Consider the following 17,224-nt stretch of genomic DNA (forward strand, 5'->3'; position numbering starts at 1 on the left):
TGTCTGAGACTTCCACATTTGGATTCTCCAAATGTCTCAGATTGTGAGGATATCTCTTCTCCACTGCAATCTTCAGATGACTCCACAAAATTTCTACTGTATTTAGTTCTGGCCTGTGGCTAGGCTATTTCAAAATTTTCTTTTATTGAAGCCTTTCCTTTTGTTAATTTGGATCTATGTTTAGACTCACAGAGACATGGATATTGATCCCTCTTCAGCATTAGTCTTCTAGAAGACTCTCTAAGATTTTGGGTTAAAATCTCCTAATATTTGGAGCTTCACAAACTTCATCCATGTTGGTTTTGAACGCCAGTGGTGTTGTACTTTGTGTGTTATGTTGGAACAATTAGAACTGTCTTCAGGTTTTGAGTTTGTTGTTGGTTGTTTCATATTTTATTTTGGTTAATCTATCCCTTCCTGTTCTGTGTTACCTTAGCTTCCTGTTTTTTGTCTGTTTTGAGCTCTCTAGTCTCCTGCTGGTTTTAAATGTGTGTTTTCCGTACTTGGACTCTGTGTGTGTACTGTTTATTAGTTTCTCGTATCTGATTTCAGTTATTGCTCAAGCGAAATTTGACTGAGTGGGATGAGTAGGAATCTTGCAATCTGAAACTTCTGGGTTCAATTACGTACAGCTTTTTTCAATTACATGTTGATGAATCTCTGGGCAATGTACTTCACCCCAAGTTACTTACCAATCCATGTATGAATAGGTGAATGAATAGTGCAAAGATCTTGGTGTGGCTGTTATGCCTGAAAAAGTTTGATATAAATTCAAGATGGGTCATAATATTTAAAAAAACTTTATACCTCGCTGGAAGACACATTGTAAGACAAAGGAAAAGCTGAGGAAGCTGCTTTATGTCTTTTCAAGTAGTCGTAAGCCACATGTTAATGTTGCATCTTGTTATAAGGTTCTCATTATATTAAGATACTGCTCCTGAATGTATTTATTAGCTCTGAAATTAAACTTTTTCATAGTAGATCAACTTAAATTTACACTTTTTTTTTGTTTTGTTATTTGTGCCTTAAAAGATTTTCCGTTAATGAGTTGTGGGCAGAATTTCAAAGGTGTGAAAAGAAACCAGCTGCCTTGTTCTGCTGAAAAACTGGGGAAAATATGAAAATTGTGACTAAATAACAGGGGGAAAAACTCTTCTACAATATTTGTTAAGATATAAGAATGAGGAACTGGCCTCAAAAAGGAAGAAAGGGGAAAAAAATGAAGATTTAACAGTAATTGACACTCATAATGCTTCATAATAACATTCAGTTAAATGAACTGGAGGGAGGTAGGAGTAATAAATTATTTTTATTGCTTGATATGACAAGAGAAGACAATAATGATAATTTTGGCAAGAAATTCACGATGAAGGTTATGACTGAGTGTAGAGTTCACAATTAGAATCAAGGTGGTAATAAAGACAAGTAAATCATAGCTGAATGTTACAATAAAACAGAAAATCCTGTTCAAACCCAATAAAATAACACATTTAACAGCTTAATCTCAGATGTTACCATTTAATCAGGTGGTTCATAGCTTTTAGCTATGAACTATGAGTACCAAGGCTCTTATCACAGCTCCTGACTCTGACCCCTCTGTTTTGGTCCCTTGCTTGGCTGCTTTCGATCAGTTTGTGCCTGTGACTGTCTCACTTTTAGAGGACGCGGTTGGCCATATTAAGCCATCAGGTTCCCCTCGTGATCCTGTCCCTCCACGATTTTTTAAAGATATCTTATCTAGCATAGGGCAGCCTGTTCTTGCAATTATAAATAGCAGTCTGTCATCAGGTGTGGTCCCTGCTAGTTTTAAACATGCAGTAGTGCAACCACTGCTTAAAAAACCTGGCCTTGATCAAACTGTTCTGGCTAATTATCGGCCTATTTCGAAGCTGCTTTTTCTTTCTAAGGTTTTAGAAAAACTTGTGTACTGTCAGCTGAAACAGTTTTTAGATTACAATGGCATTCTGGAGGTTTTCCAGTCAGGTTTTAAAACTCTTCATAGCACAGAATCTGCTTTAATAAGAGTTTTTAATGACATCCTTCTTGCATGTGATTCTGGTAACCATGTTGTTCTGATTTTACTTGACCTAACTGCTGCCTTTGATACAGTAGACCACGACATTTTAATATCGCGATTATACCACGTTGTAGGTATTGGTGGCACTGTTCTTAAATGGTTCAGGTCTTACCTGGAGGAGAGAACAATCTCGGTCAAGATTGGTGACTCTGAATCATCTGCTGCTTCAATGCCTTATGGCGTCCCACAGGGCTCCATTCTGGGCCCACTGCTTTTCTCTCTTTATTTACTGCCTCTGGGTTCTGTCCTCAGGAAACATGGGATTTCGTTTCATTGTTACGCTGATGATTGTCAGATTTATTTGCCCCTGAAGCAAAAGGATGTACATTCGATCAAACATCTCCTGGCATGTCTAGGTGATATTAAAGCTTGGTTGGCCTTGAACTTTTTAAATTTTAATGAAAACAAAACAGAGGTGATGGTGTTTGGACCCAGTGGCTCCTGTGAGTCCTCCTCTGTTGACCTGGGACCCTTGGAGGTCTATTTTAAACCTGTTATTACAGATCTTGGTTTTAAGGTGGACAGTGATTTTAAATTGGATAGCCAAATCAGAGCCGTGGTTAAGTCCAGCTTTTATCATTTAAGGCGATTGGCGTCAGTGAAATCTTTTCTTTCCAGGCAGCATTTTGAAACAGTGATCCATGCTTTTATTTCAACTCGATTGGATTACTGTAACGCACTTTATCTGGGAGTTAGTCAGTCGCTGCTCTCACGTCTGCAGTTAGTACAGAATGCTGCTGCACGATTGCTGACAGGAACTCGAAAGAGGGAACACGTGACCCCTGTCCTGGCCTCACTTCACTGGCTGCCGGTATATTTTAGGATTCATTTTAAAATTCTTATGTTTGTTTTTAAATCACTACATAATCTTGCCCCGGCTTACCTCTCTGAGCTTCTTCACCCATACATACCTTATCGATCTCTTAGGTCCGCAGATCAGCTGCTTTTGGAGGTACCGAGATCAAGAAGGAAGCTCAGAGGGGACAGGGCTTTCTCTGTCATGGGCCCCAAATTATGGAACAACTTGCCTTTGCAGGTCAGGGAGGCCCCTTCACTGTCCACTTTTAAAGCTCGTCTTAAAACCCATCTATTTTATTTGGCTTTCAACTCTAGCCGGATCTAGTTTTAAATTGTATGTTTTTGTTTTTAAACTATGTTGGGTAAATTGTATTATTAGTATTATCAAATATTTGTTGTATTATGTAGCCTTGTAGTTACATTTAGATAATGTTTCTGTGTGTTCATTAATTCTGATTTCTTCCTAATCCCTCCTTGGAAGAGGGAGGTGACAGATATTCTCAGCAGGACTCCCTGTTTAATGGAAGTGTTAGTTGTTCCAAGCTGAGTTTTACAACCCTGGAGGAAACTCTGCTTTGTTCTTTGTGATACAAAGCCGTTGCTTTGAAGCTATACAACGTGTCCCATTCGACGCCGTGCTTGGAGGCTTTGAAGCTATACAACGTGTCCCATTCGACGTCGTGTCTGGAGCAGGAAGGATTTAGATTGTAGATACCATGTGTTTAGTTTAGTGATTGTCTTGTGGCACTGCAACTAAAATGCTTTGACCCCACCCCCTAGAGTTGCAGCGCCCCGTGTGGCAGGGTTCCTAAAATCAATAAAACAGAGGAGCGGGAGATGTGTTTTTAAGAGCGGTAGGAGATTTGTAACTGAAAGCACATCTCTGTCCGTTCTCCTCGCGAGAAACAAAGAATCTAACTCTCTTGTCTTTCCTGTGTTTGGTTAAAATTGTCTCTAATAGGTATTTAGACCTGACAACTGTAAGTTTTTATTTTATGTTTTTTTTTATTGTTATGTTGTGTTTTGATGTACAGCACTTTGTATCAGCTGTGGTTGTTTTAAAGTGCTTTATAAATAAAGTTGGTATGGTATGGTATGGTATGAGCTACAGCTATGAACTATGAATAATTGGCACAGTATGTAATTGGTCGTTCCTTAAACACTGATTCTGGACAAGAATCAGTGGTCAGGACATCTGGACAGGTAATACAGTTGAAACTACAGGTCTTACTTTCAAAATCCATAGCAGATTTTGTTCTGAAGCATGCTTAAATAAAGAAGTGTTTGAAACTGTACACATTTTCTAACATCCTTCTCCCTAGTGGGATAGGGAGGGGTACTGGTGCCTATCTCCAGCTAACGTTCCGGTTGAGAGGCGGGATACACCCCGGACAGGTTGCCAGTCCGTCACAGGGCAACACAGAGACAGACGGGACAGACAACCATGCACACACACACTCACACCTAGGGAGAATTTAGAGAGACCAATTAACCCGACAGTCATGTTTTTGGACTGTGGGAGGAAGCCGGAGTACCCGGAGAGAACCCATGCATGCACAGGGAGAACATGCAAACTACCTGCAGAAAGACCCCGGGCCGGAAATCAAACCTAGGACCTTCTTGCTGCACGGCAACAGTGCTACCAACTGCACCACTGTGCAGCCCACATAAATCCAAGAGAAGTTATTTTGCAGATCCCATTTATTGTGGAATTGAGCACATTAACAAAAATAGCAGATACCTCTCTGGACACACTCTCACTTGCAGACAGATTGTCTACATTTTCTTATTCTGTCTGATAAGATGTAATGCACACAGCACACAGGAGGAAGAGACAATGGGTGGAAAAGGAGTCTAAAAAGCTCTTAAAGGAACCAGAAACACAATTACATAGGAGGCAAATTATTTATGTGTAAATGTACATCTAGATGTTTGACTTTTGGAGTGTCATTCATGTTTGTGACCATTTGTTATTGTTCAACAGATCTTGGCACATGCAGTTCATTAGTATTGCTTTAAAGATTTTCCCGTATGTATTTTATCCCTTGTATTTCGTTTCTTCATTTATTCTTATGCTCCGTTCTTTATGCTTGCAAATATTATTCGCTTGGATAAGTGCTACTCATTTCTTTAAAGGTTTTATTGGGTCTGGTGGGCTTTATTTGAGAGTGGTTAGACAGGAAAGTGAGCTGTAAGAGAGGAGGAAGACAAACAGCAAAGATCATCAGGCCAGCACTCGTATCTGAGATAGCCGAGGACTAAGGCCTCCATATATGGGTTCTACTTTACTGCTGAGGGCCAGAACAGGCAATGACTTCATCAATGAGCAAGGCCAGACCATAATCTGATAATATTATGCACTATATAATTGGCTCAACACATTATCAGATATGAATGGGTAAATGTACCCAGGAAATACTGAGACATTTAAAAAGTTGTTTTCATTCATGATTAGAATGAAGCCAAAAAATGCTTAAACATAGACGTAACTAATTCTGATTTTTGCAGTTTTCTATTTTTTATTGAGTAATTGCACTGAAATTTCTCAGTAGAAGGATACCAAAAGATCAGTAATATTTTTATATATCTTTTTTCTGTTAATAGATTCCTTGAAGGAATCAAAGGAAAGTTTGCAAAGTGGAAATGAAGGTTTCTTTTTAGGGAAGTGTTATAATTTTTCCTTTTTTGCTGATAACTTCCCATCACAAAGCTGAACAACACCATGAAGTGAACCTGTCAAAAAATAAATCTCCAAATTCTAAGCAAGTAACAAAACAAAAAAAGAAAAACTTAGAATAAGAAACAAGACAGTTTATAGAATGCCGTCTCTCTTTTCCCATATAGTGCCAATAAAATAAGTTTGCAATAAATATTGCAAGAAGAAATATGGAAAACACTAGTAGAGGAGGTATTTTTTATAACCCAGTGAACTTTTTTCCCTTTCAGTTTCATGAAGAAGTTTAATTGCATTGCGGTTTAAATCATCTGTGCACAGCAAAAATGTAGTCAAAAATATCAACGCTACAGTTTGGCTGGAAACAAAGAAACACTCCAGATGCAGGGTTTGTGCAGCCAGAGTCATCAGTCAGTCATAGTTTCAGTTCATGAGAACACGCTCTGAGGAGGAAACATATAGGTGTATAAAATATTTTGAGTTATGTGGAGCAAATGAGTGATTTCCCCAATTGAGTTTTGAAACCTCTCCATTGTTAGACTCGTAACTTTTTGCACTTTCAGGACACGGATCCTATTTCAAACAGGATCTGTGTCAATTTCACACCCAGAGGGAAGAGAAACAGTAAATGATTATTATGTTTTGACCAGATTCATATGGTCTAAACACAAATAAATGATTTGATTTCAACAGTCCACTAAGGGAAATCAATGGAAACTCATTGCCTGTTAGGGTTCTAACATATGCAGATCTGTGTTCACATCTCATTTTTAGTGTTCATATCGTTTTATGTGTGCAGCAGGACCAGAAATATTTTGAAAATCAATGATGGCTGTTTTCAGTATCTCAAAACCTTAGCATATGTCCTAGTGGTGAAACTGGAAACTGGAAACTGGAAATAAACTGCTTTAAATTTTTTTCCCTTATGAAGAGTCCAAAATGTTCTCCTTGCCACTATTGTTCAACAGATCTTGGCACATGCAGTTCATTAGTATTGCTTTAAAGATTTTAAATGGCATGATGGCATGAATATGGCATGAATATTATGATTGAGCAACTGCTCAATCATGATATCTTTAAGATTTAAAATGACAAACTAACATGTGTTATGCAGGGATTTCTATATGACTTGGACCCATAATGAAACAATAATCCAGGAAAGGTTGAGTTGATTTTATTTCCAGCAATAAGAATGTGAAAACTGGACAGCAACAGCATCCTTGGGTCAGCTTTCTGAACAGACTCTGTGAAGAAAATAGATTGATGAAAATGAACGAGAAGAATTGCATAAAAAATAAATGCTGATTTACCCAACGCAGATGGTTTCCCTGGACAACTTCTTCAGAGATTCGGATCTTGATGTGGTATCTATTTACTGGGGACTTTTTTTACCCACAGGTCCATGTACAGGGAAAACCTCTATATGCTCCTAGAACCAGGAATGATTATGTGATGGAATGCGAAAACTTCAGGATCTGGGAGTGTGCATTTATACACACTAATGCACTGTAAAATCTCACCATAGGTAAGGGGAATACAAGCTTTGACCATAAGTCAGTGCTTAGTGATCAGGTAAATGATTCAGTTCAGTAACAAAGAAAGCAGAGTGGGCAGGACAGATCCAAAATCCATGAGACAGTAGTCAGACCTTAGGTATAAAGCTAGGTTTTGAGCCAGAGGAAGAGAAACTCAAAGAGTGGCCAAGTGGCAGAAAGCAGGTCACATACACAACCAGGGAGGTGGGCATGAAACCCACACAAAGGCTGTGAGACTGGTTGACGAAAGACAATACATTATAGGCACTGATAATATAGGTGGAAGCAATTGACTATGGTACAGCCAACAAGACTAGGAGAAGCAGAGCAGGATCCTGACAAGTGTCCGTCCCCTTTGCAAATTTACTGCATGGAAATTGCACAATTGTGGTTTCACATAAGGGTTTAACCTTATAGAAGGTGCCTTCTTCAACTTGCTTTTATTTTAAATATTGCAAAGCCAGTTAAAACCAGATGTTTTATCAAAACAGATACATGACCTTTTAATTTTATTGTCTGAGACAAATATTTTTGTTGAAGCAAACGATAGCTTGTTGAAGGGCAGCCACTGTTTAATGGCAATGTGACCAAACACTAATGTCATGTATGTAAAAATTCAACCATAAAATGAAAACTTTGTCAAAAAACTTACTCAGCCACAAAACCATAAGCACTATAATCAATTGATGGTATGTTTTTATATGCGTTTTCATGATGGTTCTCTAGTGTGATGAAAACATTATCTTTCCATGCAAACAATAAAAGACCCGACTAATGTATTAAGATTTATCACCCAAAAAGAAATATGCCCTATATAAATAAAAACTTTAACATCCTATCATCTTAGTTACGACTTAAACAAACAGCAACATGAACAGCTTGACTGAGGAAGTGTCACATATTCATGATTTGAATGCTGCTCGGCTGAGAAAATGCAACAGTTCAGTTATGGTGAAGTGAGATCAGGCTTTTTTTATGAGAAACCTTGATATATAACAGAGGTGGGCGTTGTGTTTGCGCAAAGTGCAGGCACATCATTTGTTTGTGTTGGTGTATAAAGTGCAGCATCCAGCATGCACACAAACAGAAAGCAAAGCGTCTTTATTTCCAAGTGGAGGAAGGGCAGCAGTTTAGCCACTAAAATTGACTATCAGTAAAATCTTTCTGTCTAAACTGCTGAATAAACAAATAATTGTTGTGCTTTGCTTTTGTTACTGCATGGAGTGCTCCTCCATGCAGTAACTGAAGCAGCTTTGTTTGTGGCTTCATGCACAATGCCTTGCAAAATAGTTCAAACCACTTAAACTTTTTCACTTTATGGCTATTAATCCCAGTATAATTTAAAATGGTTTTATGTTATAGACCAACATGAAGTGAAACAAAAATTAAATATTGCTTTTGAAAAAATATTTCACCAAATAAATACCTGAAGTATTTTGCAACTCATCTAAGACAGATTTTGGGGGGTATATCTGTAGCATCTTTTGACATCTAAAGACTGACATTTTTGTTCATTCTTATTTGCAAAACCATTTTGGCAATTATTTGGCCACATGTTTTAGATCATTTAGATCTTGCTAGAATATCCAGTGATGATCTATTTTCAGTTTTCTGGCAGAGGCTACCAGATTTTCTTTTAATGTTCTGGTATTTCACAGAGTTTGCAAATACAAGATTTCAGGGAATTTGGAAGAAAAACAGCTCCACAACATACTTGAGAGAGGTTATGTAGTGCTCTTCAAAATCATTTATTTTATCGCCCGTTGGATTGTTTGTCTCAAAAATGCCCAATCTGAATGTTTTCCTATCCAAGAGCATAGTTATCCATCAGAAAGGAAAAAATAAGCCTACTTTTCCTGTAGCAAAAAGGTCTGCAACGTGTTTTTACACATCTTCACCAATGATGCTAATCAGTGTGCAGGGCTTTTGTCAGGAGTCCACTTCAGAAATTAATGCTATCGCTTTAAAGCAATCCAGTTTTCTGAGTTTGAATGTATGTACTCAAAAAACAGTTTTTAAAACTGCTTAAAGGAAACATTACAAAGTTCAAAACATAATATGGAGCTCAAAGCAGAAGTTTAGCCTAGCAAGTTCACTTTCTTCTACCTCCCCCACCAAATGTTAGATGCTAAAGTACAGCAGAGATATTGACTAAAACACAGAAAAAATATACTTCAACCTTTACGCAAAGTATATAAGACTGGAAAATATTTTTTCTTCTCATTGACATTAAAAACATTTAGGTGTTTTTCACTTATAGCTTCATGATGTTACTATTACATCAACAAAGACACATTTACAGGTCTGACTTCAGCCTGTCTGACTGACACTGAAAGTTTCAGATGATTGACAACTGAAAAAGCATCTGCAGCTGGAGCCATGTTTGCAGCCTCACAGGCAGCAGCATGAGGGCTTTTCACAGAAAAGCAAATCAGGTTGAAAACGTGACAACACAATTGCAAATGCCTAGATTTGATTTTCAAAAAATACACACGTTTAGAGTCTTAGGTTCAGATAATTGGAAACAGCAGCTTTATTAAAGGCAGTTTGAAAAACTGAGCTTTACAAATCTAGGAATACATTCTCACTGTCCTATTTGAGTTTATTGTAGCCGTAAGAGAAAACATTATCTCCCATGATCGAGAAGAAAAATAAACAAATGCATTATTTGCAGTTTTTGAGACCACATACTTCCCCTTCTGAAAAATAACCTTGAACCCTGACCTTGAATCCTGGATTCAAGGTCAATTTACTTGTTTTCCACTAACGCATAAGTATCATCACACATCCACAACAGCAGTCACTATATGACAAAGAGATTCACAAAAATGAGATAAGCAAATTAGCACCACGGATCAGAGAACTTTCAAGACCGTCCTTGGGGAAATTGACAGTAAGATAGTGTCAGATTGTGGCTGCATACATACAAACTGCTGTGGATACAGAGGAGCAGGGGAAACTCACACTTTTAAAGCTGACAAGGCTGATCTGTGATTCTGTACACTTGAATTGTGTCCTTAAAATGGTTTCATTTTACCCAAGAGCCCTTGAGGTGATGAGTAAAACGGTGAAAAAAATGCAATACCAATGATTAAAAAGGGATTTAATTACTGACTTTTAGATTGGATGTTGACAAATCCTTAACGATGTCTTAAAATCAAAAGTATTTATAGTTTTGTATTTATTAAAGATAGTAAGGATCCCATGCTAGGAAATATTATTACTGTATTATTGTATATCCCAATAACAGTGTAAAAATAAATGTAAATAAATTCAAATAGATTTTCTTATAAAACTTAACCTCTCCTCCATGTCTTCTTATTTTTCAGGGTATGCTTACGACACGACCAAAAAGCCCAGCTTTTGGTGATGCTTACAAATGCAAACAACAAGAGAACATGCCATGGAAGTAAAGCTGCTATTTCAGAGCTCACTGTTACAGAGCTGCAGCAAAGACATCGCCCAGATAACCACAAGATTTTATCTACGTGTTAATTCTTTATCTGCAAAACACAAACATGTTTTTGCCTAATGCAGCAGAAACTTTAATTGGAATTCTGTCAGATGTTACCAAGATTGAGCCACTTCAAGCCGAGCGCTTACTGCCAATGAATACAAGGAGAAGCATGATGGATGATGTGGGATGCTGTATGCTTGTTGTTCCTCCAGAAGCTTGGAACATGTAGCAAGAGTGCAAGACGTTATAAACACTCAGTAATAATTGCCAACTCTAGAGACAATACAGGTCATAAATTGCAGTTTGCTAGTGCTACTGTCTTGCAACGTTTGAATGCATCCCTGCTCCAACACACCGGACTCCCGTACAAGAAGATATCAATAAATATCTGGTAGACTCTGCCAGAATGCTGAAGCAGTTCTTTTACTAGAAACATTATAGAACTAGAAACAGGTCCCTATCCCTGCATGTTTTTACTTTGTGAAATTTTATAAGAGAATACTGAATGCTCTCCTGTTGGTAAAAGGGGGTTGCTGTATAAAGTATTGTCAACAATTGTGCTATTAATTTCTTAAATTGGGATCCCAACCTCCTATTGAACAAAGATACTAAATTGATTGTTCTCAATGTTTATCATTTCAAGGTTTCTAATCTTTTCAAGGTTATGTTTCTGCAATAACAGCTGATTTTATAAATGTGTTTTTTTGTTGTTTGTTTACTCTGTTCTCCGGCTCCCAACAAATTTGTCTGTTTCCAGATAGAGTGGGCAATATTTCATCAGTTATACAAGGAACACCATTTTGATGCATTAACATTATTTCAAGCATATTTCTAGCTGCGCTAGTTTCTCATAACAATAAAGTAAAGATCAAATTTTGCCAGTTTCGCCAGAAACAAAACTATTCGCTTCGAGGAAATAGTTGGGTGAGGTTGATATTTGTGGTTTGTTACAGTAACTCTTGACATTTGTGTGCTGATCACCACACACACAGTGCTGTCTTTCATACAAAAATTGGTTCCACGGACTAATATTGTAAAATGTGTAAAGTCAGTCAAAACACAATTTATCATACATACAAGAATATATATTATTAGATTCTGGGGTATTAAAGTCTTTTTCTGAAACTGAAAAGGATCTGAAGATTTACACTCGTTCATTTATTGGTGTTGGGCCTCAGCTTCTTTTCTGGGAGGTAGCTGACTGTGGCGTACTCTGTCTCATTGGAGCCCAACTCCACAGCTGATGGGGGTCTCTTTGGGAAGTCCAGGACGCTGTAGACCAGTGACTGGTCAGTCGTACTAACTGTCACTTCAACTGTTTCCTGCAAACACAGTCAGATATATACTTAGCAATTTCGGGGAAAATATAAAACATTTACTTTGACCCGTGCGTTATGAAAGGTTTAAAAATATGTGTACCTGTGTTGTAGGAGTTGAGGATCTCTGACGTCCTTCTTGTGTTTGGTCTGCATTATGGACACAACAAGGAAATGTCATATTCTAAAATGTTTCATGTTATAAGAACAATATTTTCTCTTGATTACATAAAAGTTTAGCTTAGATTACTAAATGGGTTCAATAGGATAATTAAACACACATTTGTCATTTAACTGGTTTTCAGCTGGTAGAACAAAACCAATAGACTGATGACAAACTGATTTTGTTATGGAAGTGTTGGAGCCTTATTATAGTAAAGCTGGGTTTTCTAAGGGTTAAAATACACCCTTTATTTTTGTGTTTTACTCCAATAATAAGGTTAAATATGGCACTGAAGTTATAAGTCTTTGGTGAGAATAAGCTATATTCCATTTGTCTATTGTGTAAACATTCTTATCCTTCCAGCTGGCGCTAATTAATTGTAAACATAACTGATTTCTTTAGGTAAGTTTTTTTTTTTTTTTGAGAATGAAGATAGTCTTTATGAGTAACCCATTTTCAGAAGACTCTGCTTATAAAAGCATGTGAAGTGTTTACTTTGCAGTGTACCGTAAAATCATATGACGCTATTAGCATAAATTAGTTGGTTTGCTAACACGATTATATCTTCGTGATTGAATTGCTGATAATGACCCAAAACTTACTGTCTCAGAAAATGTGAAAATTGCACAACAAATTTTAGAAACGTTACTGTTTAGATGTTTTGAAATAGTCATATCATCACTGACTACCAGAGGGAAGACTGCAGACAATCATGTCACCCATCACAAGGAAAATAAGACTTCAAATCCACTAATGTAAATTGGTCGTTTACATAGTGCTGTAAACAAACATATTAATGGAAAGTTGAGTGGAAGAAAAAAGTGGTAGGAGAGGGTGTGCATGGGAGAACTGCAAGCTTGTCAAATCCAGTCCTAAATTGGGGGGAGCCTAAAAAGAAATGGATTGAGGCTGGAGGCTTTTCGGTTCATAAAAGACATAAAAATGATTTTTTTTAAATATTTTTAATAAGAACTAATAAAAGTAAAGTGGCTAAACTAAATTCCCTGACTTTTTAAATTAGATAAATTATGTTTTTGTTTGGTTTTATGCACAAGTGCAGCATATTATTGAGAAATCAGAAGAATACTTCATTCTTAGTCAAATTTTAAAAAACACAAAGACAAAATTTATGGCCCTGAGCAAAAGTTGAACCAGTTTGCTGTGATAAAGGAGTGCAAAGTCAGCAAAACTCTTGCATTTGTGAGCATGGAGGAGAAACAATCTTCATCAGTGGTTTCTGAGGTCAAGAGACTTCAAAACTGCACTGATTCAAAGTAGGTCAAAAGGGTTTGCCTTTGAAATGACAGCACACTCAAGGTTCTGGTGTTTTTTTGTTTGTTTTTTTTTTTATTATTTCCACCCCTCTCTCTGTGATAGTAGCTACCAATAAATTTGCATGCATCGAGGCAGAATTCCTCTTTGAAAAATATGAATCATCGCATGCATTAAGAGGATGTGAAACTGCAATCTGGTTTGCATTTTCAGCATCTAACCACACAATTGCACATTTTTTCCACCAAATAAACATTGCCATCTCGTATGTGTATTTGGTTGAAAAAAAAAAGTCATGTATATACACATTCCAGTAATCTGCAGATGTCTATACACTAGACGTTGAACACACTGACTTAGAAACGGTCATCATACATAGTCAAACTTTGAGATATAAACTGGGATCCAGATGCTACATATTTAATTAAAAACATCCATCCCCAATTCTGGACAACAAAACAGCTAATATTTTTAGATATATGGAAAAATAAATCACATTTAAAAATTAAGCTTTTTCAACTCACCTTTTGGTTTTGGAAGACAGATAACCAAGAATGGAAGCAATGCAGCTAGCAGAAGAAATGGAGAAACCACAATAACTGTGACAATCTGAGAGGAAAAGAAACTGGAACTTCCATTGTTAGTTGTTTTGGTAAAGGTGCTCGTCTCTGGAGGAACTGTGGGAGTTAAAAGAATACGAAAATATTTACTCATCTACTATGAAAGAGAAGTTTTTCATTACCGGGCTATTTTTAACAGAAAACACCAAGTAATGATTCTAGAAAAGATGCCCTGGATCTGAATTGAAACTTTGCTTTGTGACAACATTTGACGTGCAGACTAATATTGCTAAATGTTCTGTTTCATTAGTCTTAAACCTGTTAGCATTAAGGTCTGTTCCCTTTACCCAAATTAATTGGTTTGAATATATTCTGCCTTTTTGTAAAGGTTTACCACTAGGTTTTAACTGGTAATCTTTGTTTGAATTCCAGTTTAGCTTGAAACTGATTTATTATTTCAAAAGTCTGAGTGGTGACTGGCAAACTTTACATATTTATTGGACAAAAATGCTTTTTGAAGAGTGGCTCAAGGAAATGGACCTTTGTGTCACGCCATATTTATTCCCCAGGTGATCAGAAAGCTGTTCAGTTTAGTTGTATTTTAGTCCTAATTTTACTTTAATGACTGTGTTTGATTTTTGTCTTTTTTTCTTCCTTTATTATCAATATTGTATTTTAATTGGGTTTTGATATAAGTAGTTTTGATTTGTAAATGTTTGTTGCTACCAGTCTGGGCCAGGTCTCTTTTGAAAAAGAGATTTTTAATCTCAATGAATAAATAAAGGTTACATACATACATATTATGTTGTACATTATGATGTAAAGCTCAAAATAGCTAATTTTACATAATAATCCCCTTAAAAAACTACAAGATAAAACTATTATTTCTCAATATAGCTTTTTTCAGTCATAGTTTTTGTCAGTGAATGCATTTACTCAGTGAAAAGGTTGGATTTTACTTAATATGGCAGTGTAAGATTATATAATGACATTTAAAGACTTATTAAAAATTAGTTTTCGTCAGAGACAGCCAACATGCGAAAACGAGCCATAATTACCAACGTTATGCCCCAGTCATACACAGATTAATTGTGCACCCATTGGTCGAAGGTTTGAGTCAGCATATTGTTGAAGTAACGCAGGGGAAATAAATATGGAGTGGAAAGAGTGAAATGAACAACTACTTACAGACTAAAGATATTCTAATGATATTAAACATTGGACTGCATCCATTTGTATGAAATAGTTGTTAAAGATAATGACTTATGTACAGTAGTATATTTTAGTGTAAGTGTAAGAAGTGGGATCTTACCTGTGGTGGTTAGGTACTCCTCTTGAACAATCAGCTTCACTTCATTTTTGCTATGTATTTTTGATAAATCCATGACCAAAATGGCCCAGTAAGTTTCACTGTGGTTTAGGCTCAGATTGGTGATGTGAAATTGTATGGAAGAATCTTCAGGGAAAATTTTAAATTCATTTTTGTAATATGGATATTCAGAGATTTTTATTTGCTTTCCTAAACATCTATAGACAGCAATGTGACTCTTATATGTGATGGTAGTGTTAAATTTGAAGTGAAGTGAGATGTTTTGGCCGACGGTCCCAATGACATCTGCATGGCTGGGGTCTGTAAACAGTAATTACAACAGACACTTATGAAGTATTATGAACACATATACAGCAAAACAATGTAAGAAGTGTTGGAATGATTACTTACACTTTGGTATGGATTCAAAGTGGTGGCCTTTTTATTGTAAATAGTCACTGTGTTTATTCTTCTTTGAATAATTAATACTTATAAATTTTGTTGACACTGATGGGATCTAATCAGTCAAATTGATCTCATAGTTAGAAATATATATCTATTATCTATGAAGTCAAGTAAGAGAAAATAACTTTTGCATTTTAAAATTACACCAAGACTGTAACACGGTGGTTAAAACTCTACAAGTTTTAACTGTACAACTCTTCCTATTTTTCTATATTCATTATTACATTATTACATTATTACAATATTACATTTTAAAACAACAAAAAAACTCATGGTATGCTAGCTTTAATTGCTCGCCATTTGTTTTTGTCATAAATATTTGACATGGAGAATTAAAGATAGATGAAAAATATCAGGGTTATGAGAAATATGTCAAAACCCTCCTTTAAAAGATGTTTTTGAAGCATGAGCCACAAATTTATTTAGCTTTAAAAATCAAGAAAAATAATTAATTCATATCAGTTTAGCTCATTTATAGAATGCCAATTCACATGTAAACTCAAAGCATAATTAAATATCTTGTAGTTCTCATTTTGAGTGGCTTGTATTGGTGTTTGACTTGTATTTCTGTCAACTGAGTTCGCTAACAATGCCTGAGTGTGTAAATATTTAAGACTGAAGACAGTAATGTAATTATTTTCCCCCAAAAATGATCCAGTATAGCTTTTCAGGTATGTGACAGTCACAATGTCCCACTTTTAAGTCTATTTTCAGAGGTGAAAAACCGCAGTAGATGCCACAACCAAATTGTGAACACTTCCCTCAAGAACTACAATGAGGAATAAACCTGTTGCACTTAAAGAATCACTGTGTTGACTTAATAGAGAGCAAAAATACTAAAATGTCAACAAATCCCTCCTTCACACACACTGTTAAATACATAAACAGGAGCAAAATATCAAATACGTGAATTAAGTTGTTAATCTTTTGAGAAAAATCCTAAAAACTTAGAAAACCAAATGTCAACCAGCACTAGTTATGAATAAAACATCTTACCATAGAAAACCATGTGAGCTGTGACGATTAAAACTAACCCAAGAGGCTTTGCGAAGCCGTTTTCAACCATGATAACGCGTTCTGCTTTCAGGCCTGCCGTGATGGCCCTTCCAATTTTTGGTCCTACAGATACTTTGACTGTCGTTGTTATCGTCCAACCTTAGCTTTTCTTGTCAAGTAGTAGTAGTTTTTTCCTCCTCTACAGGGAGGAAGCAGTAGGCAGGAACTTGCACAAACACCGACGTATATCAGCCTACTGCATCAGAAGCGCCTCCTGTTTCGAAGACTTCAAAGAGCTTCATGGACATGTGGTGTAGACTGTGTGGAGCAGGATGTCACGCGCATGATGTGAATTCAGGAGGAGCAAATACTTCTTTCAGGTTTCAGAAGAGAACCACTTAAAACTGTCACATAAAAGGTTTTTTTTTTATATGGTCATTTTAAAATAGTCCTTTAATCAGAATCCTATTCATAAATTGACAAAACAAAGCTTCATATAGATTTTCTTCTTTCAGAAAATAACTAGAGTTTCTGTTTTACTTCATTGGAGTCATATTTTATGAGTAATCTGTTAAAATGGTATGGATTAATATTTAATTTCA

The 17,224-nt window shown here is 36.3% G+C and overlaps 1 protein-coding gene across 2 annotated transcripts; it reads right to left on the minus strand.

Moving 5' to 3' along the window:
* Window positions 1-1,094: 1,094 nt before the first annotated feature.
* On the minus strand, window positions 1,095-16,931 carry LOC114151604 (uncharacterized). Of its 2 annotated transcripts, XR_003596968.1 has the most exons (6): window positions 16,623-16,931; window positions 15,165-15,482; window positions 13,817-13,969; window positions 11,961-12,007; window positions 9,776-11,863; window positions 1,095-1,106 (listed from the first exon to the last, which is right to left on the minus strand). XR_003596968.1 is itself a non-coding variant. In XM_028028929.1 (5 exons), the coding sequence occupies exons 1-5, from the start codon at window positions 16,690-16,692 to the stop codon at window positions 11,696-11,698; spliced, it is 756 nt and encodes a 251-aa protein (XP_027884730.1). In that variant the 5' UTR covers window positions 16,693-16,931; the 3' UTR covers window positions 9,594-11,695. The 2 variants fall into 2 exon arrangements, 1 of the variants encoding a protein (XP_027884730.1); XM_028028929.1 differs by lacking the exon at window positions 1,095-1,106 and having other exon boundaries at window positions 9,594-11,863.
* Window positions 16,932-17,224: the final 293 nt, after the last annotated feature.

This window comes from Xiphophorus couchianus, chromosome 9, assembly GCF_001444195.1.
Source record: "Xiphophorus couchianus chromosome 9, X_couchianus-1.0, whole genome shotgun sequence".
NCBI lineage: Eukaryota > Metazoa > Chordata > Actinopteri > Cyprinodontiformes > Poeciliidae > Xiphophorus > Xiphophorus couchianus.